At 46.9% G+C, this 25,991-nt stretch overlaps 1 protein-coding gene across 1 annotated transcript in view; it reads right to left on the reverse strand.

The window, feature by feature from the left end:
* Nucleotides 1-25,991, reverse strand: part of GATB (glutamyl-tRNA amidotransferase subunit B) — a 1,295,211-nt gene that overhangs the window by 96,946 nt on the left and 1,172,274 nt on the right. Inside the window, exon 12 of the mRNA XM_069631274.1 lies at nucleotides 16,120-16,254. Within this exon, the coding sequence (XP_069487375.1) occupies nucleotides 16,120-16,254 (135 nt within the window). The remainder of the gene's footprint in view (nucleotides 1-16,119; nucleotides 16,255-25,991) is intronic.

Below are 25,991 nucleotides of genomic sequence, written 5' to 3' on the forward strand. Positions count from 1 at the left end.
GTCAAACAACAATCCCACCTGAACTCCTGGTTCAACCCGCAGCTTAACGAGCTACGCAAAGAAAAGCGTAAGGCCGAAGCACTGTGGAAAAGTCATCCTACTACGACTAATAAAGCCTCTCTCCTAATCACCTCACTCAACTATAAGGAAGCTATCCTTCAAGCCAAGAAAGACGTATAACTTACGCATATTCCAAGCAGAATCTAACACAAAAGAACTCTTCAAAATTCTCAAAGAATTAGAATCACCATCACCATCACCTGCCCCCGACGCATGCACTAAGGACAGTACCTGGTGCAACAATATACAAAATGCGCTTCTCAACAAAATAACCACCCTGCAATGTAAAATTAATGATAAACAAAACTCTCTCCACACGCCTATCTTCAATAAAACCACGCCACGTAAAACTACCACCCAAGACTCTCCCTTGCCTTTCAGCTTTATGCCACTTACCACCCTTGAGGTTGAAAAAATCATCGGCAACTTAAAACCCTCCAACTGCCAAGGGGATGCCTGCCCAGCTCCTATTATTAAGGAATCGGCCCACGACCTTGCGCCCTTCATTACAACCTGTATCAACTCTTCTTTTCAATTGGGAGTAGTCCCTAACAACCTGAAGGATGCTTGGGTCATCCCTCTCCTAAAAAAAACCTACCCTGGATCCTGAGATCCCAACCAACTATAGGCCCATCACGACTGTCCCATTTCTCCTGAAAATTTTAGACCGAGCAGCATATCTACAGATACAGAACTAGCTGGAAACGAACAACCTTCTAGGCTCCAGACAATCCGGTTTCAGACCTAAGCACGGTACGGAGACAGTCCTTCTATACCTCAAAACCCAAATTGAGGACCTCAAAGACAAAGGTAAACTAGCCCTGCTACTATTACTAGACTTCTCTGCGGCCTTCGACTTAGTCAACCACCAAATCCTTTGTCGTCACCTAAAAACGGCAGCCCACTTTTCTGATAATGCCACTAACTGGATTAAATCATTCTTGGATAATAGACATATGAGGGTATTCTCCCCCACCTTCTCTGCTGACCCTGCGCCAGTCCCTTGCGGTGTCCCTAAGGGTCCTGCGTATCCCCCACTCTTTACAATGTTTTCACCAAACCCCTGTTCGATGTGCTTGACTATCTGGGTGTCACCTACACCAACTATGCTGATGACACCCAGATACTCATCCCTATCACGGGTGACTACACGGTAGACTCGAAAGCCTTAAATGACATATACCACGTCATTCAAACTTGGATGGCACAACATGAGCTCTGTCTTAATGACGACAAGACAGAGCTCCTCATCCTTGGAACACAGCAAAGACTCAACAAGCTGAACCCTAGGTTCAACGCCTTCAATATCAATGAAAACTCCATAAAAGTCTCTAAAGATACTAAAACCCTCGGAATTTACCTTGATTCTACTCTCTCCCTTCACAGACAAACTAATGCAGTAGCATCCGCCTCTGCAAACACTTGCAAGCTGATCACAGCATGTCGCCCTTTTCTCTCCTCTCAGAACTGCACTACCCTTGCTAGGACTTTGGTCATGTCCAAATTGGATTACTGTAATGCATTGTACCAAGGCACCAACCAATGCAACCTTGACAAACTCCAGATTGCACAAAATAACGCCATCCGAGCTGCCCTCAACATCCCGAGATCAGCCCATATCTCTGAAACTAGGAAGAACCTTCACTGGTTGTCAGTCGCCCAAAAGATTTCACTAAAATCTCTTGCCCTGACGTACAAATGCATGAATAACCAGGCCCCGAGCTATCTATCCTCCCGGTTTACCCAGTACACCCCACCTCGCTCACTTAGGTCGTCCTCTAGCCAGAGCCTACTGATCCCAAGATTCAAGCTCCAAACAGCCGGTGGGGCCAGCTTCCCAGTTCTGGCAGCCAAACTGTGGAACTCTGTACCACTTCCTATCAGAAACTTGCCCTCGCTGAATTCCTTCAAACACAAAGCCAAACTCTGGCTAGTCTCCTCTGAAGACTAATTTGACAGTCCATTAAGCATGCCTACGAATGTATTAGTCTGCGAATCTGTAAAGTATGCATATGCTAATGCTCAACTTATATGTTCTATTTATATATGCTTTGTAATGTAATACCCTCACGTAACCACTGTCTCAAGATACGTGCCCGGTAGCCTTCGGGCCTGGTTTGTGCTATACAAATAAAACAAATACAAATACATGAATCCACCCCATTTTCAACAAAATCACGGAAAGAAAAGTTATTAGACAACTGCAAGAGTACTTGGCCAAAAGTGCCAGGATTCAAAATAGAGAGGTTCGGAGTTTACTGATGCACTCAGAGAAACACTTGATCACACTTGATAAAGAACAGCAGACCTCCCAGATACTCCTGGACACCTCTGCGGCTTATGACCTCCAATGACCACTCGATTCTACTTTTAAAAAAGTCTGCTATCTGCGGCTCTCCACCCCCACTACCTCACACAACTGACTGAGCTGGATAGGGAATATGGGAATTGTAGTCCAACACATCTGAGTCAAATGTTGCATAGCACTGCCCTAAAGGAATAAGGAATGGGCAGATATATCAGGCATAACCCTGGAATTAATCATCCTTTTTCTCCAAACAGCTTTGATGTGATAGGATGTCATTCATTCAGGCGCAACGAGACAAGGGAGGACAAGACGAACAATCATACGAGGCCTTGTGTCATTTAGATTGTGCAAGTGTGACAACACAAAGTGCAGGGGGAAGGGCCAGGGAGAGGGAAGGGAAGTGTAGTCAGGGCAGCATTGTTCTGAGTAAGTGCAGCCAGGGCAGCGAAGCTCTGGGTAAGTGCAACGAGGCAGGGGACTGTATGATTACAGTTACAGCCACTAAGTGCGAGGTAGGCCCGGAAGCAGTGCAGGGGAGACAGATCATGGAGGAGCCTGATACCCGGTGAGGCTCTGAGGGTAGCCAAGCATACAGTCGGCACAGCGGACAGGTAGGTCAGCAAGGGGGAGAGAGAGAGAGAGAGAGAGAAAAAGCAGATGATAAAAGGAAGGTCTTGAGCTGCTTCCGGAACTTCAGGTGGTCTGGCTAAAGTTTGAGAGGGGCAGGGAGGCCATTCCAGAGGGAGGCACCTGCAGAGGAGAGGGATCAACCCCCCACTCTCTGCCTGGAGAAGCATCTGACCCTCAGAGAGTTTGAAGTAGCTGAGCGAAGGGCTCAAGACGAGGTATTTTGGAAGAGAGAGTTGTATGTAGTGCAGGCCCCAGCCCCAGAAAGTCTTGCGGATGATGCAAAGGGTCTTCAACTTGATCCTTGCAGCCACCGGGAGTCAGTGGAGAGATTTCAGGTCTGGAGAGATACGGTCCAAGGGCTTGAGGCCAAGGACAGGTCTCTCAGTCCTGTTCTGGATTAGTTGCAGAGGTTTAGCGAGTAGTGGAAGGCAGATTGAGAAAGAGGCTGTTGAAGTAGTCCAGCCTAGAGAGAACCACGGCTCTGGAGACAGTGAGTTTCTGGGGGAAAGTGAGAAAAGGAAGAATAACTATGAGGAGCTGCAGCAGGTAGTGGGCCTTCTTGGAAAGGTCTGTGATGTGAGGAGAGAAGGAGAGAGTGGAGTTGAAGATGACATCAAGGTTTGTTGCCTCACAGGAAGGCGAAGGAAGAGGGCTCAAGGAGGGCGGCCATAGTGAGAGCGGGAAAACGGGAACAGGGGTCAGAATGAGAATGATCTCTGTCTTACTGGAATTAAGGCACAGATTGTTGGAGGCACTGGCGTAACCCAAAAAGGGGGGCCCCCCCTTGCCAAGGGGGCACGCTGCACTGCCACTGGCCCCCCGATGGGCCCGGACAACATGGGGCCACCTGCACTGCCGCTGGGCTGCAGGGGGCCCCGTTATGCCAGTGGGTGGAGGTGCACCAATCCTGAATCATGGATAGACAGTCAGGAATGAGTGAGAGAGGATAGGAGGCTGAGGGGAGCCTGAAAGAGAGCTGTCATTTGCATAACACTGAAAGTTACGGGATAAGGTACAGATCAGGTAGGCTGAACGGGTCAAGTACACATTGAAGAGCCAGGGTGAGAGGATAGAGCCCTGGGGAACACCACATGTGGAGAGAGAGGTGGTGGAGAGAAAGGACCCAAGCTGGACCTGGGAGGGTCGATCCAGGTTGAAGGAGGTCAACCACTCCAGGGTCTGATCCTTGATGCCCACGTTCTCACACAGTCGATTGATCAGGGTGGCGTGATTGACCGTGTCAGAAACAGAGGAAATGTCAAAGAAGATGAGGACAGAAGGAAGGCTGGAATCAAGATTAGAGTGCAGATCGTCACAGGTATTCAGGAGAGCAGTTTCCGCGTCTTTGGCTACTCTGAAGTCAGACTGATGGTCATGAAGACAACCAAGAGATTCAGTTTGGAGAGTAAGCTGGGAGATGACCAGCTTTTGTAGGAGTTTGCCCAGGAAAGGAGTGATAGAGATCAGGTGATAGTTTGCTGGACAGGTATGATCGGAAGAAGGCTTTTTAAGGAGGGGGTGCACAAGGGAGTGCTTGAGGAGAGAGGAAAAGGATTCAGTGGCGAAAGAGTGATTGCAGAAATCAGCCAAGGCTGGAGCGAGGGTGTCAATGTCGTCCTTGATGGTTTTGGAGGAGCAGGGGAGCAACAGTTTGGACTACACTTTCATAGATCGGACTAGTCTAGAGAAACACTGTCAAGTGTTGTCGGAGAGAAAGATGAGAAAGGAGGAGGCGTGGGAGAGGCGGCCAGAGGGGAGTCGAGAGAGGTAGAGGGAGAGGAAGAGGAGGGAGAGGACAGTTGTCCTGAGTTTTAATGGCAAAGTGAGAAGCCCAAGCCGTACAGAGGACCTGGGAGGGAACAGGAGAGGTGGAGATTGCAGAAGGATTGGCCAGCTCCTTGCAGATTTGAAAGAGTTTGTCCATGTTCTTAGAGGCCGCAGAGACGCAGGTTTTGATTGTTGACTCTCCTCTTGGACAGGACATAGAGTCTGTATTGCCTTTCTAGCAGACGGCAGGTCAGTTTGTCAGAGGAGGTGCCGAAAGCCCTCCACTTCCTCTCAGCCACTCTGCATTTGCGTTTCAGGGTGGCAAGATTGGAGTCATATCAATAGTTGCACTTGGATGTAGGCTTCAGATGGATTTTCATGAGAGTGCAAGGACGTCCAGAGTGTTGGAGATAGAAAGATGCTGGTTAGAGAGGGCTGTCTCAGAGTGTGAGCCAGGCGTAGGAGGAGCAGAGAAAGTAGAGGCAAAGGCATCCAGTGACACTTCATGGACCAAATGTCAGAGAAAGTAGGTGGTAGTGCTGGGGTTGGTTTAGCCTGAGGTACAGAGAGTTTCAGGTGAGAGGAGTGCATAAAGTGGTCAGTCCAAGAGAGAAGAGTGGTGAGAGGGCTAGAGGGGGATGTCTGAGGAGATGAGAACATCCATGGGGTGTCCGGCAGGGTGTGTCGGACCAGAGGGTAGAAGGGAAAGAGTGTTGCAGAGGTTGTGGAAGAACCAAGGAGAGATTCGAGGCATCCGGGTGGATTTTGAGGTCTCAGAGGTGGAGAAGTTAAGAGGTAGAGGCAAGGAGAGAAGAGGAGAAGTCAGCCCACTGAGAGGAAGAGGGCAGCCTGGCCAGGTGGCCTGTAGATGGTAGCCACAGTCAGAGAGAGGCCAGGAGAGACAGATAGCCCGCGGACCAGGCATTCAAATGAGGCGTAGGCCTGCATAGGAATGACAGAAGCAGGGACCCACTCTGGAAAGATCAGAGCTACTCCACCTCCAGGTCGGTTGCTTCTGGGTTCATAGAGGATTGTGTAGCCATCAGGGAGGAGAGTGTCAAAACTTGTGACAGAGCTGGCCATGAACCATGTCTCTGTGAGAGCGAGGACATTCAGGTCAAGTTTTTCAAGGAGGTGGCAGATGTCAGAGGAGTGTTTGACAGCAGAGCGAGAGTTGAGAGTAGCGACATGGAGCAGGTTGCTACATTGTAAAGACTTCCGGGGTGGGGTACAGGCTTGAGGTATGCCCAGTGGAAGTGGTAGAGGGGCCAGAGAGTGGGCAGAGGTGGAAGCAGGAGGTGGCAGAGTAGCCAGAGAGGAGGAAGGTGCCAGAGAGGCGGCAGAAGAAGGAGGTGGCAGAAGAGTCTGAGAGGTGCTAGTAGGAGTAGCAGGAGAAGGTAGGAAGTTGCTAAGATATGGGAGATGCCCATCAAAAAGGAAGAGATTGGTATGAGGGCCCTGGACCAAGATGGTGCCATTCAGATAGACATTAATGATGGTCTTGGAGGAGTGCAAGGAGGCCAAGAGGGCCTCCCACCGAGTGTCACCATTAATGGGAGAGGAAAAGATAAGAGAGAGCCAAGACCATGTGAGGGGTCCATAGGTCAGGTGAGGGAATGACAAAGAGGATGTCAGTGAGAGTCTGTCTGGAGGAGGCACTGATGTAGGGATAAGTGATAGCGAGGCCTGGGTTGGAGACCAGGATGTCCCTCTTGAACTTCTTCCTTCCAGACTTAGTGAGAGGGATAGGAAAGGAGATAGAGTAGCAGTTAGGGAAGTTAGGAGAAACAGAAAGCCCCCATAGAGAGTGCGAGGAGGAAAGTAGGCACAGAAGGGAGCGAAAGAGAGAAGGAGAGATGCACAGCTCATCGCCGCACAATGCAGGATATGCAGAAGGGGGTCACACAGTAGGGAACTCAAAGGAGAAGCAGACAGGTGACACACAACAGTACAACAGTAACCACAGTGGATGGGGACCTAGAGAGTGGGAGAGAGCCTAATGAGACACTGTTCTCATTTATCTACTTCGGAAGAATGAAAGGCTACGTTAGCCTTGCCGGAATTTGAACCTGCAACCTACAGATCACAAACAGATAGTAACAGTGAGCACTGAACCAGCTGAGCTATTTCACCGGCTACATAGAATCATCCCTTTCATCCCTATTGTTCAATATCTATAAGTGCTCTCTTGCACATGTTCTTGGGAAATATCAGATTCATTTTCAAATGTATGCCAACGACACACAGATGTTTGTTCAGGTGGAAAACAACCCTGTGAGCCAGTCCAAGATATCCAACTGTCTACATCATGCCGATGAAAGGATACAAGAGAGTTGCCTTTCCCCAGATGCATCAAAAACCGAGGCATTGTTGCTGCGATTTCCAATTCAATCCATCCCCATCGGCCTTCTCACATGAAAGCAGAATTAAGCTAAAGTTTCTCTCCATGGCCAAGAAAGCCTAGTGGGGTAAGGGTCAAGGAAATGCCTAGACCCTGCTCCCCCATTACACAAAGACTAGAAGCTTAAGTTAAGCCGCCTCCAATCAGGTTCAGTAACAATTATTATAATGCCCTAAACAAAGAAACAGATCACTTGATGCAGACCTAGAATTATAGATGCTTAGTAGCCTAATCTGAGGGCAGAACCAATGAACTATGATTTTGAACACTGTTAAAGGATAGTTCCGGGACTTTTTTTTTATTGTCCCTACGGTTCGGCCATGTGTTTTTAAGCATAAATCGGTAGATCGTAGAAAACTTTCCTATGGACCATACCCGACTTTTCGTCCATTAACGCACTCGAAATCAGCCGCCATTTTCTGATAATCCTCTCACTTGCCGCATCGCCCTGGCTCACCTGCTTTTGCGGCACTAAATCAAATCCCCCGCCCCTGAGCCTGACATCAGCAGACGCGTACCGCCCATTTCCCAACGCCAAAGCACGTTTCGTGTCAACAATCGCTGCGCCTCAGCTAATGACGTGTCGCCATGGAAATGGCAGGACGCCTCTTTCCTCAATAAGTATAAACACACCGTTTCACAACACACAGCAGCTGATTTTCGATTCCATTATTCTCTCTGTGTTACTTTGAGTATTCTGTGACTCGTTTCTGTGCTCTGGTCAGCTACCTTCGCCACTTCTAGGCCTTGTGAACACCTGTACCATCTCTGTAAATTATTTTACTTTCTTTACCACACAATGGCTACAATAATGCCGTATATGTACGAGCCCGAGTACACCGAGGAAGAACTACTGGAAAGGCAAGCACGGGAAAACGATGGGGATTCGGACGGCAGTTGGGAGGACCAGTCAACGGATGAAGAGCCTGGACCATGTCGCATGGACGGCGTCTCCACCTGGTGCACGTGCAATCGGTGCGAGCTAATGCCAACTGAGGAGGAGAACTGCTGCTGCCGGGAAAATTCCGGGTGCTTGGCCTACATTTCGGAAGGCGAGCCAAGTCCGCAATGCATCACCGAGCTGCCAGAGTTCAGGGAAGCCTGCCTCTCACGGACCGTGTTGAGGATGATGATGGTGCTTATGCACGAACTTCGCGGCACTGTTCGTCCGCGTAATCCGAGTAACGAGTAAGTATACTCTGGTTTTGATGTCAGTGATGCCACTACTATGTCATGGTCGTCTCCCACATATAAAATTACATCTACATATCATTCGAATGCATGTAAATTGGGTCCATATTGTGCATTTTCTAGATAGAATTTTTTTCAAAGCAGAATGATAAGAAAGTTTTGTCATTTTAATACAGTTGGCATCTTTCATTTTCACAGGTGGTACAGGCTGGTGGCCTATCGTTGCTTCACTTGGTGGCTTCACGGGAGGCTCGGACACCGCGTTCGGAGAGTAATACCTGCCTGTGCGGTACTTGCCATTAGACAACATTTCCCAAGCGACAGTGGACAATACCGCGGATTTTCCCTGGATGTGCTGCAACCGGAACTTTACAATGTGTAATGTTTATTATTTATGTTCAATTGAAATTAAGATCTAAAATAAAACCCAACATATATTTTAACAATGGTTGTTTTCATTTTTTAAATGAATCTAGTGTGTCTCCATTGAATAGTCTTCCTGTGCCTTGTCTTGTCACACCACATGTCTCCGGCCAGCATCCTCCCTCACGCTGGCCGCCCACCTTCAATCCACATAACCTTTGCACCCATATATTCTCCTGGGAGGGTGAGGTATTTATAAAGTCACCCCCCTGCCTTCCATTTACTAGATCCTGCAGCCTGCCTCTTACATGCAGTTAGATGGCCTCTCCTTGGTGAGGCCCTGCGGCAAACGAGTCTTGTCTGCACGACCACCGCCCCAATCCACCCCCCCGCCCTATCAAAGGCAGTTCGCACCGGGGTACTTGTGCTGCCAAGTGGAGCTGTCAGGGAGCGATAAAGGCCAAGAGGTGCCAAAGACCATGTACACTTCAAAGTGGTCTATAGAGCATGGGTTGTTGTTCCCATGTCTACCTCCAGACCCCGTGTCTCCTGCCAAGCATCCCCCTTCACGCTGGACGGCCCCCTGCAATCCGCATAATGCCACGACATATAGACGTCATTCATTCACAAACACACCCCTGTTTCGAATTCTTTATAACCCACTTCATATTTCTAATGAGCACTTCTTTGCGCTTTGCTAGTCAACCCGTGAAGGTGCTGGTTATCTGCTCTTCGTCTCTGTGAACTTCCGTGACCACTCCGAGGAAACTCCTCAGTTTGCAACCGGTGAACTGCTCCCTGTTGTACGACAAGAAAGTACTCTGATCCCTGCATCTAACTGTTTGTTTGTCAAGGTAAGGCCATGTACCATAATCATTTTGCGTCCAATTTCTTTTTGTTCAAGACAGTACATGCAAGGAACTAGTCACATGTTCTGAGTTTACATTGGTATTCATAGAGAATTGTTGATCTTTACTTTTCAGAACTTTCCACAATGCCTGCCTGTTCCATTGGCGGTTGCCCTTCGAAGACCCATAATAAATCTGAAGGTACTATAATGCATGTTTTCCCTAAGACAATAGATCAGATAAGAGAATGGGTCCGATATTGCGGATATCCACCGTCTGAGCTTGAAAGTAGAGTCCTAGAAGTCTTTGCGGACAAGAGGGGTGATCGATACCGCATCTGCAGCAGGCACTTTAGCTCAGACATGTACTCCACATCATTGCTAATAAAGAAGAACACACCGCGAGCGAGGCGAAAATTGCTCTCAAACGCTATTCCCACTCTATTCGTCCACATCCCTCCACTGGTGAGTCAAGTTTACGTATTTATCTCTCGGCCTTGCGGTAGTGTGTAGCATTAGCTAACAATAATTTCCCCATTTATGTATCCACTCAATATGAAGGCGGAAGATTCTCCATCCGTGTCGTTATTGCAGTCATCAGCCACTTCAAGCGCCTATCGGGTAATCTTACTTGGCTATTCTGCCACTGACTTTTTTTAGGCATGTAAATCAATAGTTTTAATTTATCGTGTAATTATTTTACCTAATGGTACACCCTTGTACTCGTCCTCTAGTCTTTGTTTTCAGTTATAATTATTGTTATCCAAAATAATGCAAGTACTGTCTTTCAGGGAGATGCTGAGGAGTCCAACGTATTGACGACAACCGTTGATGTCACTCAGATGCTCGAGGTACGTTTCCGGACAGTTCCATCGATGGAGATCATCAGATCTTGCATTCTTGTAGCGTGATTGTTACACACAATGTTTCTTTCGTTTTTAGCCATTGATATGTCCTTCTGTCGTCGCCCTCCTATGTGTCTTCTTTTTTCAATATTGTGTTCATTACTAATGAAAGTCCTACGTTTCAGGGAGTCGATGGAGCATTAGTCCAAGAAGAAGGGGGAGCATGCAGTTACGGGTCGGCGCAACAGCTTGCAGAAGTGTGCACCGCAGTTACATCGTCCCTTGATGTTCTTATGCATTTCGAGGTATGGATACTGACAGTTCGATCAAGCGAAATCATATGACGTGATTACATCCGCTATACTTCCATCTTTATTAACGCAAGTACTATGTTTCAGGGAGATGACGGAGCTTCTTCTACAAGGACATCACCCCTAGTAGTTGATGCAGATCTCTGGGTGGTGACACTTCCAACGATCGAGCAAATCGAATCATATTTACATATCCATTATTTATTTTAGACAACTGATCATTTGTGCAGGTCTATTTAGATGAGCCGTTGACGCCTGCACAAAGTTTATGTTCTTTTTAACAAAATAGAAAACCATACTAATGCAATTACTGTGTTTCAGGGAGTTACTGAAGCATCATCTTCAATAATATCATCAATGGAAGTCTATGAGGAGCCCGAGGTATGGATCTTGACAGTTCCATCTAACTAGATCAACAATGCGTGAATAATTGTCGTTTGAATGTTCTACACAAAGCGTTCATTCGTGTTTTGCTATTGAGATGTACGTGGGTATTGGTACCCAAGTACATTTTGTGTTTTCGATATTATTATACATACTAATGAAAGTTCTATGTTTCAGGGAGTCGATGGAGCGTCAGTGCGTGATGGATGTGCTTATCATGAAAATATAGTCGTTGCAGCGCAAGAGGAAGTGGAGACATGCACACACGAGTCGGAGCAACAGCGTCCTGATGTTGAAGTTCGAGGCAAGAAAGTTTCAAAGAAAAGAAAGCAAAAGAAGGTTAGTGTCCTGGTCACTATATTATGTTGTTTTTCACTGTTAATAGTTCAATACTGTAAGTTGTGTTTAAACTGAACATCCCTTTTCCAATCTGTCCTCTAGTTGCGAGTGGGTGTACGAACTAGATCTACACAGACAGTGAAGCGAACGAGAGATGTTGCTTGTCAAACCTTTTGGCAGGGACTTGAGACTGGAGATGCATCGTGCCAATGGGAAGAATATGAAGTGATTGACAACGGAGCTATACCACATCCAGCCATTGATAGTGAATGTCCTCCTGGTAGTTCGGATGCAGTGGGAGATCAGTTCACAGAATCCACACCCGCAAAAACTAAGACCGCGAGAAAGTTGAAGAAATTGTCTTATTCACCCATCGCCGTTGAAGGAACAGATGTTGCAATGGAAGAGAATGAAGTGGACGACAATGAAACACCATCAATATCACTGAACATAGCGGAAGACGATATCATAGATTCTACCTTTCATGTGAGTGACATGTCCTCAACGTTACAGGCCGAACCAGCTGGGATGCAGAGTGACAGTATAAGGAAAGAGGCCAAATTCATTGTATTCGATAGTTGTTTGATTGATATTATTATTCGGATGAAATGTGGGCATTCGGTTGGTGGGGAAGTATGTGGGGAGCCATTGATCAATGTGACTCGTGCAATTCGAGGCACTAACGTTAAAATACATGCCACCTGTACAAAATATCATCCTTTCTCATGGTCTGCACAACCCATGCTGGGGCAACTGCCAGCAGGCAATCTACTTTGTGCAGCGGCTGCACTTTTTAGTGGTTCAAGTTTTAAAAAGTTAGTCTTTCTTTCAGTTTGTGGGAATCCATTTCATTGCGAAAACTCAGTTCTACAAATACCAAACCGATTATCTATTTCCAGCCATTAGCGAAGCTTGGAGAATGGAAAAAATGTCTATTGATAGTACATTCGCGGGCAAACGGTTCAGGCTAGCCGGTGATGGACAGTGCGACAGCCCAGGATTTTCAGCCAAGTACTGCACCTACCACTTTCAGGACATGGAAAGTAAGAAAATTGTGAGTTCGGTGGTCGTGCAGGTGTCACAAAGTACATCCTCAGTGGCCATGGAGAAAGTTGGCTTTGTAGCATCATTGCAAGAACTACAATCGCGGGGAATGGTGATCGACCTGATAGCCACGGACAGACACGTTTCAATTGGCAAGACAATGAGAGAAGAGTACAAAAATATAAATCACCAATTTGACGTTTGGCATCTTGCAAAAACAATCAATAAATAAATGTCTGCTGCAGGTAAAAAAAAAGAAACGCAAGGTATTTCACAGTGGTCCAAGTCAATCAGCAACCATCTTTGGTGGAGCTCAAAAACATGTGGAGGGTCGTTGGAAATTCTACTGGAAAAATGGCGGTCAGTAATGCTACACTGCACAAACGTTCACCGTTGGAACACAAACCAACATTTCCACAATTGTGAACATGGCCATTTGTCCACAGAGGAGGCACGGAAGAAGAAGTGGTTGATTCCTTCATCACCCACTCACAAAGCCATTGAAAAGATTGTATTTGATAAAACTATAACAAGAGATTTGAGGGGACTCACGGAATTCTGCCACACAGGAGATTTGGAGGTGTTCCACAATATGTGCCTAAAGTACAGGCCAAAACGATTGCATTTTGGCATGGAGGGCATGATAAATCGGACTCTTCTAGCGGTCTTGGCACATAACCATAATGTTGGACGTCAACAAAGTAGGACGACCGGAACTTTAGGGACGCTTCGCTACAATAAGGCCTTCACTAAAAGAAGTAAACAATGGGTGATCAAACCAGTGTTTGAGGATATGCAATATGAGTTTATTGAGAGACTTATTGTTGACGTCCTAGATAGGCACATAAATGGAGTTGTGAACGAACCTGTGCAGGGGACAACTGCATTGCCACCCAACATTGCCTCTGTTCCATGTCCACCTAAAGAAGAGCTCATTGAGAAATACACATCACGGTTTAAATGACTGTAATTTGATTGTCTGTTCTCTCGAGTCTCCTCATGTCGCAGGCCCATTGAATATGTGTATCTATGTAATGTGTAAATTAAAGTGATTGCTCAGTGTACATGCAATGTGTCTATCCAACCTTGTTCATCTGCGCATTAAATTAAACCAAACAGTATTATAAATCATTTTTCAAAAAATATAGAATGTCTCCGTATTTATGGTTCTCTGGGGCTGCAAAGCACGCAGACAAAATGCAAAAATGGAGTGTAAATTTCAAGTCCTGTGAGATGGCCTTACACTGAATGTAGCTAAATAGGAATGTGCGCTCGTTCAAAGTGAAGGTCAGCTGCTTTGATTTTTTGCTCGGGTGCCGGAATGGCCCACGACTCAGTATAAGGTTGTATTGTTATTTGACCTTGACAGGCCGGGACCATCCCGAAAGACTTCTTTTTGGGGGCGTGGGGCAATAACGTAAGAAACGACAATGAAGCCATTTCATGTTCGTTCATTAGAAGAAATAACGTCGGCATAGAAGGAGTGGTATTTCGGGGCTGCCCTACGCACAGACACAATGGAAAATGCAAATATAATGTAAGTAACTCTTTAGATGAGTTTATACCGCAATTTAATTACTATACAGTAGCTTTAAAGACGGGTTAAGTTGTACTTGTTCGTTCTATGTGGCATATTGTTTTGTACCGCCACTATCTTGAGGAAAACCATCTCCTTTTACGGAAGCACCTCAAAACCTTCCTCTTTGCTTCTGCTTTCTCTCTCCCTCTCCCCTGCTACAACTGGTCCACTGTCTGCGACCTCGGTCCTGGGCCCTTCCACTCTCCACCTGCACTGCCTCCCTGTCAACCCCTGCACTGGGGGACTGTCTCAGTATCCTACAGCCACCCCTTGATGTATAATACCCAGTTGCACTGTCCTAGCTATGAAATAATTTCCCGACCTAATATATAAAATGAATAATTTTAATAAAGATCTGATGGTGAGACTAATTTCATTTTTTATGTTTTTCAAACAGGTACATCATGCATTACTGCATGTGTCACGAGTACCAGACACCGGCGGATGGGTTTTTTAACCGCCAGTTGCTTCTCCGCGTGAACAACGTTACCACCCTGACCATTTTATGGGACGATCGCCAAGTACAAGTATGCCCTTACGCGGTACTAACGGCTAGATGCAACATACAGACCGTTGTGGTGGCCTAGTGCCTCGTTGTTGGAACAGCCATGCGATTATCAGTGCGACCGAAGAGCTTATTTTATCGTAAACCAACACCCTGTGTACTGCACACGAACATCGCTTGCCTCAAGACGAACTATTTTGGATCGAGAGCAAAGAAAAATGCAAATCCCAGAATATTCTCTAAACATTTGATGTCGAATAAATGTACTTTGCCAAATGTACAATCTTGCCGTTTGCTTTTAAACCACAGTTTCATATTCCGAATTGTGGCGCTGTATTGTGAGATGATCTAAGACCCTGTGTACAGCAAAGGAACATCGCGTGCCTCAAAACGAACTTTTTGGAACGTGAGCAAATAAAAATGAAAATCGCTGAATATTCTCAAAACATTTGATGTCAAATAAATGTACTTTACCAAATTTACAATCTTGAAGTTTAATTTAAAAGTACAGTTTCATATTCCCGATTGTGGCGCGCTGTGTTGTGTGAGCTCATCTGTGTTGATTTCCGGGTTCTGTGTGGAGTCGCGTAGAAGACGCCTGGGCGCGTTTGCCTACGCAGCTCAGTCACGTCACGGATAGAGGCGGGGAATATGAATGTTTTGATAAAGTCTGTTTCAGGGGCGGGGGATTTGATTTAGTGCCGCAAAAGCAGGTGAGCCAGGGCGATGCGGCAAGAGAGAGGATTATCAGAAAATGGCGGCTGATTTCGAGTGCGTTAATGGACGAAAAGTCGGGTATGGTCCATAGGAAAGTTTTCTACGATCTACCGATTTATGCTTAAAAACACATGGCCGAACCGTAGGGACAATAAAAAAAAAGTCCCGGAACTATCCTTTAATAACACAACAGTTTAGCATGGCATTCACATGAGAACTGGACTAGAAGATGTGAGCCCTGAATACTGGATTGGGGAATCCTCCCCAGTCATGCATTTGGACTTCATCTCCCCTCATTTATCATTGCTTTTGGGCATTTTTGTCTGGATTTGCGAGCACTGTGAAGTGACCACTAGGAAATGTGATTTGTAGAAACTCCAAAGAAATCCATAAAAAAAGATATTTCTTGTACACTTACATATGCAACAGTAGATACTCAAAATTGATTGATGCATGAGGCAAATAGATAAGAGGACCTTAAAAAACATTTAACAATGTGGGCCGGATTCACACACATTTGTAGTAAAGTAGAGCACTCAAAACGTCTTATATTTGCAACTGCTACTATTTATCTCCTTCACAAAGCCAAAGATCGAAGGAAATGTGGAGATGCGAAGAGCATCTCTGCGATGCCATTGGGCAAATCTTTGTGAATCACATTTGCATGAGAGCAACTCCGAGATGCTCGAGGCATCTCCAGATCTGTTGCCGGTTTAGACTTTGTGAATCAGGTTTACGGTAGCCGGTGCAAATCGGAGATGCTCACGAGAAACTTCTGATTTGCCCCAGTATTTAAGGGTGATAAACATGGCATGAATTTGCATTTACCTCTTCCTGATGTCCATTTATCACCTCCTGGACGACTGCTTCTAGTTGTTTCCGGTCTGTGATTAGTCCAAGATTTTTTTCCTCAATAATCTGGGCTGGAGACTTTGTTTTGCTCTTCCAAAGTTCCTGGAACACCTAAAACCATAGGGAAAGTGGCACAATTAGGTGAATAAATGTTCCTTTCTTTTCCAGTTGTCTCTCACAATTGACATTCATTATTAATTTCAGCGGTTTTAAAATGACCAAACATGTTGCATTACAAAAACCTCAGCTGGAGTAAACAGAATTTAAAAACATGGACATCAACAGTGGAAAGGAACGTAATGAGTTTGGAGGGGTGGGGGCTGCCTTTGGCCAGGAAGGTGAGTTTTATTCTCGTGAGAATAGCTTCAGGGACAACAATCCCAGTCCTACGGTGTTAAGAAAATGGCAGCAGAAACAGGTCAGGATTATGTTAGTGAGGGACAACAGGAATAAATAAACAAAAGTCAGCCAATAGTTAGACTCCGGCAACATGCTAGCCAGGTGCAGCCACTATAACCTCAGTTGTAAGTTCACAGCGAAAGGCAAGTTAGATTTTCTGTAGCTTTCTGAAAGGTTGACAATTGCTTCCAGGCTCATTAGGAAAAAAAGTGTTCCATAGTGCTGGGCCTTGTACTCAGAGGCATTTGCCTCCATGTTTCAGCTTCTTGAGGGCCGGTTGGTGGATTTTGCATGCTGCTGACCTGGGGTTTCTGGAGGGTCTATAATTGGGTGCACCTTTCTGAGCTATGCATAGTGCAAAAAGCTTTGACTTTGATCCTGGCTCGAATTAGGAGCCGGTGGAAAAGATCAAGGACAAGTTTGACTCATTTGTGTATCGCGAGGGTGAGGTGGGGCATTGTCTTCTTTTGCAACCATGTAGCCTAACAATATGTTTCCTGAGGAAACTGATGGCGATCACATTGCAGTAGTCCAGGGGTGCATAACTAATTTTGGCAGAGGGTCGAATGTACCTTACACGCTGCGTATAGTGGGCCATAAAAAGTAAATGTGGGAAGTGCGGGAGGTGGGGAGTCGGGGCGGGAGGTCTACACACATGGAAAAAATGTACATTTTGTAGTACACATTTTCCATTCCACTTTTATCATTTCTTTCTTTGCAAAGACTTACTGGCACTAGAATAAATATGCAAATCATACAGGATGAAAAAGTGAACCAGGCATACTTGATCAGTGAGAAACATTGAGGCGTTTCTCAGCTGTCAGTTTCTGGATCTCGGGCTCAAGTGATGTTGTTCCTACTCTCAGGATAGCATGGAGATATTGGTCAGCGAGTCTTGTCCTTAGGCTGGATCTATGTAGTTTCATTTGCGAAAAAACGTGCTCACAAATGTAAGTACTGCCAAACATAGATACCATCTTTAATGCTTCCTGTGGCAGATTGGGGAATTGAGCAGTGTTCAGAGACTGACAAAAGGCTAATGAAGGCATCTCTCTGTGCTTTTTATTGAGGGCACTGCAAGGCAACCGGCTACGTCTAGCTCCATAAGAGTTAAATATTGTTTAATCATCATTAAATTGCTCGTGGTAGTGACCAAAACACCTTCTTTCCCATCCCTGCACAAAACAATGGATTGGCGGCAAATATTGCAGCCTGTAATTGCCTGATGGAAATGTCCTTGAGGATCGGGGATTCTGGCGCACATCCATCCCGAAAAAGGTCCTGAAAATGACTATTTTCCTGTTTCTTGGAAAAGCTTTTTGTATCAGATTTCTTTTCTTGAGACCCCGGTTTCATGCAACAACAGGACTCGATTGTTTATTGAGTTTGGGGGGAAATTTTCAAGCATCCCTAAAAATGATCTGGGAGCGTTGGGCAGCGAGACGGGTTGCAATGGAAGCTTTTGAAATCCCATTATCAGAGTCAACATAAGTTGCCATGATATATTGCATGCATCCCACGAGCAACAGATGGATGCACACCTGCAGAAACAATGCTCGCTTTAGGATTCATATTACTGATGATGGGGATCCAGTTTAGCTGCATGGATGGGCGGGAGAGGTTTGCTTGTATGACCTTTAACCCATTCATCTATCATTTCTATTTCGGATCTGATGATGGGTGCCTGTTCTGAAGATAACGCTTGAGAACATGTCAGCGCTATGAATGTTCTGAATCTAGGTTTCATCTGTGGAGACAGTTTGGCCTTTGGCTGCATTGGAACTCTGATGGATGTCTCATCTTTATGTCACAATACTAGGGAATTATGTAGGTGGACTGCTCTTTTTTCTAAATTAGAGGGACAATATAAATGGGAGTGAGGTAATTCAATGACACAAAAACTGCCTTGGAAGGACCTGTGTAGCAAGAAAGATGGCAGATGGACGAGGCAGGGGCCATGTGGCCCTGAAGCGCTAACTCCTCCCAGTCCTCAGGCTTCAGTAGGGGGCACCAGTGTTAGATGCAGTTTTTGGTACCAGGGGCTCAACAGTGCTCTTTACAGGGCACCAGCCCTTCCAAGCTGCAGGAACCGTTGTACATGTGGCCTGATTTCTGTGGATTAAATGTTTGTTGGAATATGACCCTAGGTCCCCACACCTTTCTCTCACTGTCTTCCCCACACACCTCCCCAGGCTGTTCTCTTCACCTGTACTTCTCTCTCCCCTGCACCCCTTTGTCCACCTTTCTTGTGCACCCATCTTTAACCATGCACATCCCTACCTCCCTATGGCTTTGCTTCTTCGTGCGTCTCCCTGCCAGGCTCTATTCTTGTGCATCTTTTTAATTCAACCCCTCTCCTACGGTAAATATCTATCCCTAACACCCCGCCCCCCATACTGTAACATCTTACCTGCACCTCTGTCATTCACCCCTGTCCCCACACCTCTCCAACAACCTACACCTCTCCAACAACATCCCCCTCTCCCTGCACTCTACCTTCACCTGTGCTCCCTCTCCCCTCCCCCCAACTGAGCATACAAACTAACAAGCATACACCATGCATACATACACCCATACAGACCCAAACCCCCCAGACCCCCCAGACCCCATCTCAGCATACACTGCCCATACACACAAAACCAAACATACAGGCAGACCCGACACATCCCCCCACCACTGCATCTCAACATACACACACAGACATACATGCAGGCAGGCAGACACACCACATCCCACTCACCCCCGCATCGCAACACACAGAAACAGATAGGAGAGATCTGAACCCCCCCCCCAAATATGTACTTACCGCGGACGTGCTGCAACGCTGGCAAGGTCTCTGTTACTACGGCTGACGTGGCAAGGCTGAAATGCCTTCCGGCATCAAGCCTTTTTGACCACGCCAGCTGTAGTGCTGGACCTCCATTGGTGCAGCACACAAATGCACTACATGACTCGTAGGAGCTACATGGTGCGTGTACACTGAGCCAATGAGGGTCAGTGTTTTGTCTGGCCCGGAAAAGTTACAAAGACATTTCCTAATAGAGGGTGGCCGATGCTGCTTGCGGGCCGCCCTCGATTAGGAAAGTCTTTGTCCCTGGCAGGCCGGGCAAAACAGCGTGGCGGGCTGCAACTGAGCCGCGGGCTGTGAGTTGTGCACTCGTGCAGTAGTCTAACCAACCAATAACAAAGGTCAATTAAATAGTTTTCAAATAGGAGTATGATTCTTTTTTTTTTTTATCAAGGATACCTGGATGTTGGTGCACTTGTCGAATGCACTGATCTGGGAGCAGTTGTTGTAAGATGCGACAAACCCAGGGAATTTGTCCCTTCTTCCGAGCCACCCCCTTTATAACTAGAGAGGTGAGCCGCTACACAAAACATTACATAGGGGACAGGGCAGTGGGACCTCAATGGAGATGCCCCCCCTCTTAAGGAACAAATCTCCCTGCCATGCTGACTCCCAAGCATTCATAGGGTATATGGTAGTTGAACAATGCTATGTTGTGCACGACCCTTTAAACAGGGTTGGCTTGGTTTCTGACTCTGTGTTGTTGAGACACACCCAACTGCAGCCAAGAACCAATGAAATCCTTTTCCTCCTTCCAGGGAGGAACTGAAATGTCTCGGCACATGTGAGAGGAGAGGACGAGTAAGCCAGCCAGGAGAAGCCATTAGTCTGTGCTTGAGCGCAGAGGAGGCACTGCCTCGCTTGCCAGAGCGTGAAGGAAGGACCACATTGGAAGCATTTTGGGCGGAGAGTCCACGGAATGCCCTAGAAGTCCAGGAAGCAACCGGAAAGTAGGGCACTGTCTCCCCATCCACGAAGCCAGTCACAACCAAAGTGGCACACTAGCGTCGAACAACCCCAACACTGCAGTCCTGTCCCTGAGCAACAGGAGGAACAGAGTAAGAAAGACTGACCGCTAGGAATATATGGGCTGGGGTCTGCAGACCTGAAGACACTGCCTCCCCTGAGATATACTGACACCTGAACACAGAAACACAGTAGCAGAGAAGGAGCAGGTGGAGGGCGGAGTGGCACAGAAGAAAGCCACAAAGGGTTGAAAGCGAGAATATCACTAGAGAAGGGGAAACCAAACTAAGAAAGCCACAAAGAGCTGGAACTGAGAGTATCCCAAGGAACGAGAAGCCAAATTAAGAAAGCTGTGAAGGGCTGCAAGTAGAGAATACCCAGAGAGGAGAGACCGAACTGAGAAACCCATGAGTCCTCTTTGAGCGGTGCCTGCTGTCCCTCATTAACTTCCTTCCTACACCTTCTACTCCTTTTTCCACTCTCTCTGTCCCCTCCACCCTTCCGGTTGGTGTACCACACCCCTGCACCCCCACTGGGAAGACTTTCAAAGGTGGAGATCTCCTGCATCTAGCCACTCCTAATGCTCGTTCTGCAAACTAACACTCTGCCGACATCTACCTCCTCCTTGAAGCCATTAACCTTGATGTCCTTGGCCTCACTGAAACGTGGTTCAATGCCAGTACAGTCACTGCTTTTGACTCCCTTCTCCCTGATTGCTATAGGATAATCTCCAAGCCTAGCCCTTACCGAGCTAGCAGTGGTGTTGCTCTGATATTCCCTCAGTGGGTCCCTTCTTCCCTCATACCCACCTAGCCTTACTCTTTCTTCGAGAGCCTGGTATGCAAGCTGGCCATCTCGCCCAACTCCTCTCTGACCATTGCCACCATCTACAGTCCACCAGGCTCTACCAACCTGTTCCTCTATGGATAGGCTGATTTCTCCTACTCTCTCCTTGGAACTACCTCTAAACTCCATCTCGTGGTCGACTTCAACATCCACATTGATTCCTCCATCACGGCCTCCAATCTCTGACGTGACCTCTGCACCTTGCTCTCCCTCTCCATCCTCCCTACCAGGCCTACCCACTCAGCTGGATACACTCCTAATGCATTCATCCACACAGAGCTTTCACTCTCCTCCCCGCTAATCACCCCCTCTCCTGGTCAGACCACTCTCTCCGCTCAACTGGATCCTATCGGCCCTCTGACCTCACCACCAACAGCCCTGCCAACCTCGTTCACGAACATCCGCCCGATGATGCGAGTGTCAGCTGATGCCTTTGCATCTACCTTCATCCCCCCTCTCTTCCCACTCCAGACCTTACCTCAGACTCTGCTCTCAGAAACCTCCATCTTGCCATTACTAATACCCTTGATATTCTTTCCCCAGTCATGAGTATCCGCCTGAAACATGCCTCCAAGTGTAACACCTGGTACGACCCTGAACTTGCAGCCTTGAAACTCACATCGACACCAAGAAAAGTGCCCACACCCGGGCTTGCATCACTGGTGCATACAACAACACAGTAAAATCTGTAGGGAACTAGCCAACCCTTCCGCAGTCTCCTCTTCATCTCTTTCCTTCCAGGCCCTCTGCAATGCAATGGCCACACACTTCACTACAAAATCTCAGGACATCCTGAGCACCCTTGCGTCCCTCTCCCCTTCCCCCACGCCCCTGCTTCCTACAGCCTCCCATCCTTCCTCTGCTTCTCCACCTTCTCTCCTATCACACCTGATGAGGTCATCAGAGTTGTCCGCTCCATGAAGGTCTCCTCCAAACAGCTTTTCCCCTGCTCCCCCAAAACCATTAAGGACAATATTGTCTCTCCCCTGCACTTCCTGATTTTGGCAACCACTCTTTTGCTACTGGATGTTTCCCCTCTTCCCTCAAGCATTTCTCAGTGCGCCCTCTCCTGAAAACACCTTCTGTAGACCAGTCTTGTCTATTCAACTACCGCACCATATCTATCACCCCCTTCCTTGGGAAACTCTTGGAGAAGGTGGTCTTTCCACAACTGACTCAGCACACTGGACGTGTTGGTTGCCACCACAACCATCAATCTGGATTCTGAGTAATCAGAGGCAAGCAAACTGCACTTCTGAGGAACTCCTCACCTCTCTTGATTCCAACTCTCCTGCTATTCTCATTCTACTTTATCTCTCCTCTGCATATGATAATGTCAACCACTCCATCCTCATAAAATGGCTCCGTGATACCCTAGGTAGCTTGGAGCGGGCACTGGACTGGCAGACCTCCTTCCTCAATGACCTTCTGTCCCAGGTTATGCAGGGCTCTTTCTCCTCTCCACTTCTATCTCCACCTGCGGTGTACCCCAGGGCTCCATCGTTTCTCCCTGGCTCTTTAACACCTATCTTGCTCCGCTTGCACACCTCACTTCCACCTTCTCCCCTAACTTCATGTTATGCAGATGACACAACTCTTCTTCAAACCTCCGTCTGACCCTGACTGCCTATCTGACATCCAGTCCTAGTGTACTTCCAATGCTCTCCGCCTCAACGCCAGTAAAACTGATATTCTTCCTATTGGGATTCCAACTCCCTCTTGCTTGCCCTCACTCTGGTCATCTTCTTTGCCCCCCCCTCTTTCATCTGAAGCCAGGAACCTTTGGAGTTATTTTTGACTCCTCTCTTTGCTTCGTGACTCAAATTCAGGACCTTGCCAAGAAGTCCCACTTTCAACTCCACCTCCTCAAAGGAATCCTCACTTTCCCACAGAAGCTCAATGTCTCTAGAGCTCTGGTTCTCTCGAAGAGAAATTGCATTGCAGTAGTCTAGCCTAATCTACCCTCTTCTTCTTTTCGACCTATCCAGCCAATCCAGAATAGGGCTGCAAGACTTAGCCTTGGACTCAAGCCCATGGACAACATCTCTCTAGCACTAAAAGCTCTCCACTGGCTGCCTATGGCTGCAAGGATCACATTGAAATCCCTCTGCATCATCCAAAAGGCTGTCTGGGGCCGGGGACCACGTTACCTACAACTTCCCTCACTAAATTCTCTACCTCCAGATCTTTATGCTCCTCCGGCACCAGCTCTCTGTGTGTCAAGCACTTCGCTAAACAGCGAGCTGGTGACCAATCTCTTTCCTCAGCAGCCTCCCGTTTCCTCTTGAGCCGGATCTTCTCAAATTGTGGAAGCTCCTCAAGACTTTCCTCTTCACCTCTTCCTTCCCTGGATTCCTCCTCTGCTGAACCCCACAATTACGAAGATTGGTGACCACGGCCCTTATGTGTTCTCTTGGGCCCTGGCCTACCATCCCCAATCGCCTCCAGCCTCTGCCCACTCCCAGCACTTACCTTGGCACCCACTGGCCTATGCCACCACATGGCTGCACTTTCTTATTTATTAGCAGATGACCACTCACCTAGGCACTTACAGCTGCTCACCCCCTAGCAGTTCCCTCTTGGTACACTTAGCACTTACCGCCCCACTCCCTCATCCCTTCTCTCTCTATCTGCAAATGCATGTTCTGAATGTTCACAAGGCCTAGTAGGTCCGCCTCTCTCTTTCATGGTGTGCCGGGGTGTTCATCCGCATATCCAGGTTCTGTACGGAACAAATCTTTATCTATAATACCTAGTTTATTCCATGCGCCGCCCAACAGTATCTCTACCCATCACCAATACTAACGTAACTCAAGTAATTACAGTGACTGAGTTGTTCTCTTTGCCACTCCAATGCACGCCAACCACAAAATACAACTATTCTTTGCAAAGATGATCAATCAAGAGCGGTATACATTTTATACTATTTACGCAACCGCGATTAGATCACGCTTTGCTGTATTCCACACCTTCTAATCCATATGAAACTAAGGCTTATCACTCGTCTCCAACCTATAGCTCCAGGTGTTTTCAAGTGCCTGTAGCAGCACACTTTTATTTCTGCTGTCCGTAAGTGATCGATACAGTTAATGCTCACCACCTATGACATATATAGCTTGCCACCAGCTTTATCTTGCCAAATTGTGCATGCTCTGTTTAGCACCTGTGTACCGCCTTCTGATCAATTGATCTCACATTGTATATGCCGATACGCTGACATATGGTGGCATTGCCACTGTTGGTCTTGAACCTCGCTTCATGTTCTTATGCCACAGTGGCCAAGATCACATAGCATACTTGGCGACTGCACACTAGTAGCAGCTACCTGCATCCCTTTCGCGCTTTGACCATGGCAGATTAGATCACATTGCTCAATATACTGTTGCCGCTAGACCCGATTTATGCACTTTGTTCTCATGTTTTAATATGCCCTATTGCACTGTAAATCTATTGATTACTCACTGTCAACAGCCTGCACTGTGCTTAGACCATTGCAGCCTAGCCTATTTTGCTTAAATGTATTGTTGCTGATAGACTTGTCTAATACATTGTCATTTGGTCATAATAAGGCTGTACCGTAGCAGCCTACCTGCTTCGCCTTTGCGTTTAGACTACTGTAGCAAAACGTACCTACTAGATGCACTGTAGCCATTAGTTTTACTTCACCACCAGCTTTATGTCACAGTAGATTAGCACTGCAACGTATTGATAAGTATAGCACCCTATTAGTAACTTACCACAGCCCACCCCAACTGTCAGCCACCACCAAAAACAGCTACCATAAATTGAAAATATGTTCGCCTTGCTCCCATTTCACATGCTCCCCCTATCACTACTACTAGCTATTTACTGCTGGGACTCTATACTATACTTGACCCCCACAATGCATCCGACCTGCTCAGCAGGCACACATATTCAATATGGCCAGAGACTTGCACCATCCCATCCCCTGCCCTACACCATTCCTTAACAGGATTTCCCCTTTTCCTCACCTCTCACCACCGATCAACATTATATCCCTCAACAAGGATACTGCCTTACCTGACTTTCCACCATTTGACCACCCTGTCTTCTCATTATCACCAGATGGACCCACTAGACTCTACCGCCTGTCTACAAAGACTCTGCGCAGCAACAGGAATACCATCCTAGTCTTACCTTCTGACATACAAACCCCTTTGGCCCCTCAGCATTCCAAACCTATCACTGGCCACCTGAGAAGATCTAGCATCTTATCTCGCATCTCCCGACTTCAAACAAAAAAATGCCAAACGCCTTGCCTTATCTATCAAAAACCTCAGACCAACACCACCTCCCATCCTAACATTTTACATACATCCACCACTGTAACTAATCTTGAAAGTCTCCCAAAGACTGTCACTACTTTAGAATCAGATGATGCTCAAATCTTTGCAGCTCCATGGCCGGCACAATCTATCACTGGCTACCTGAGAAGACCGAATAAATTCCAAACGCTACGACATAACCAACAAAAACTTGAAACTAATACAACCACCTCCCACCCCAACTTCATACATACACCCATACACAGCCTCCCTCAAACGACACCAGGTACAACAAAAAACTCCAAATACTACGGAGCTACCATACCTAAACCCACCATCTCTAATAGGATCTCTTTAAAAGATGCCCTTACAAATGCTAGATCCATAACAGCTCATGCCTTAGATATCACAGATGCCATAAAAAACAAATGACCTCGATTTCCAAGCAGTAACTGAAAGATGGCTCCACACAGCCTCGGGATCACTCTTGTCCTTAGCTATCC

This window comes from Ambystoma mexicanum, chromosome 6q, assembly GCF_040938575.1.
Source record: "Ambystoma mexicanum isolate Mex_15411 chromosome 6q, UKY_AmexF1_1, whole genome shotgun sequence".
Classification (NCBI taxonomy): domain Eukaryota; kingdom Metazoa; phylum Chordata; class Amphibia; order Caudata; family Ambystomatidae; genus Ambystoma; species Ambystoma mexicanum.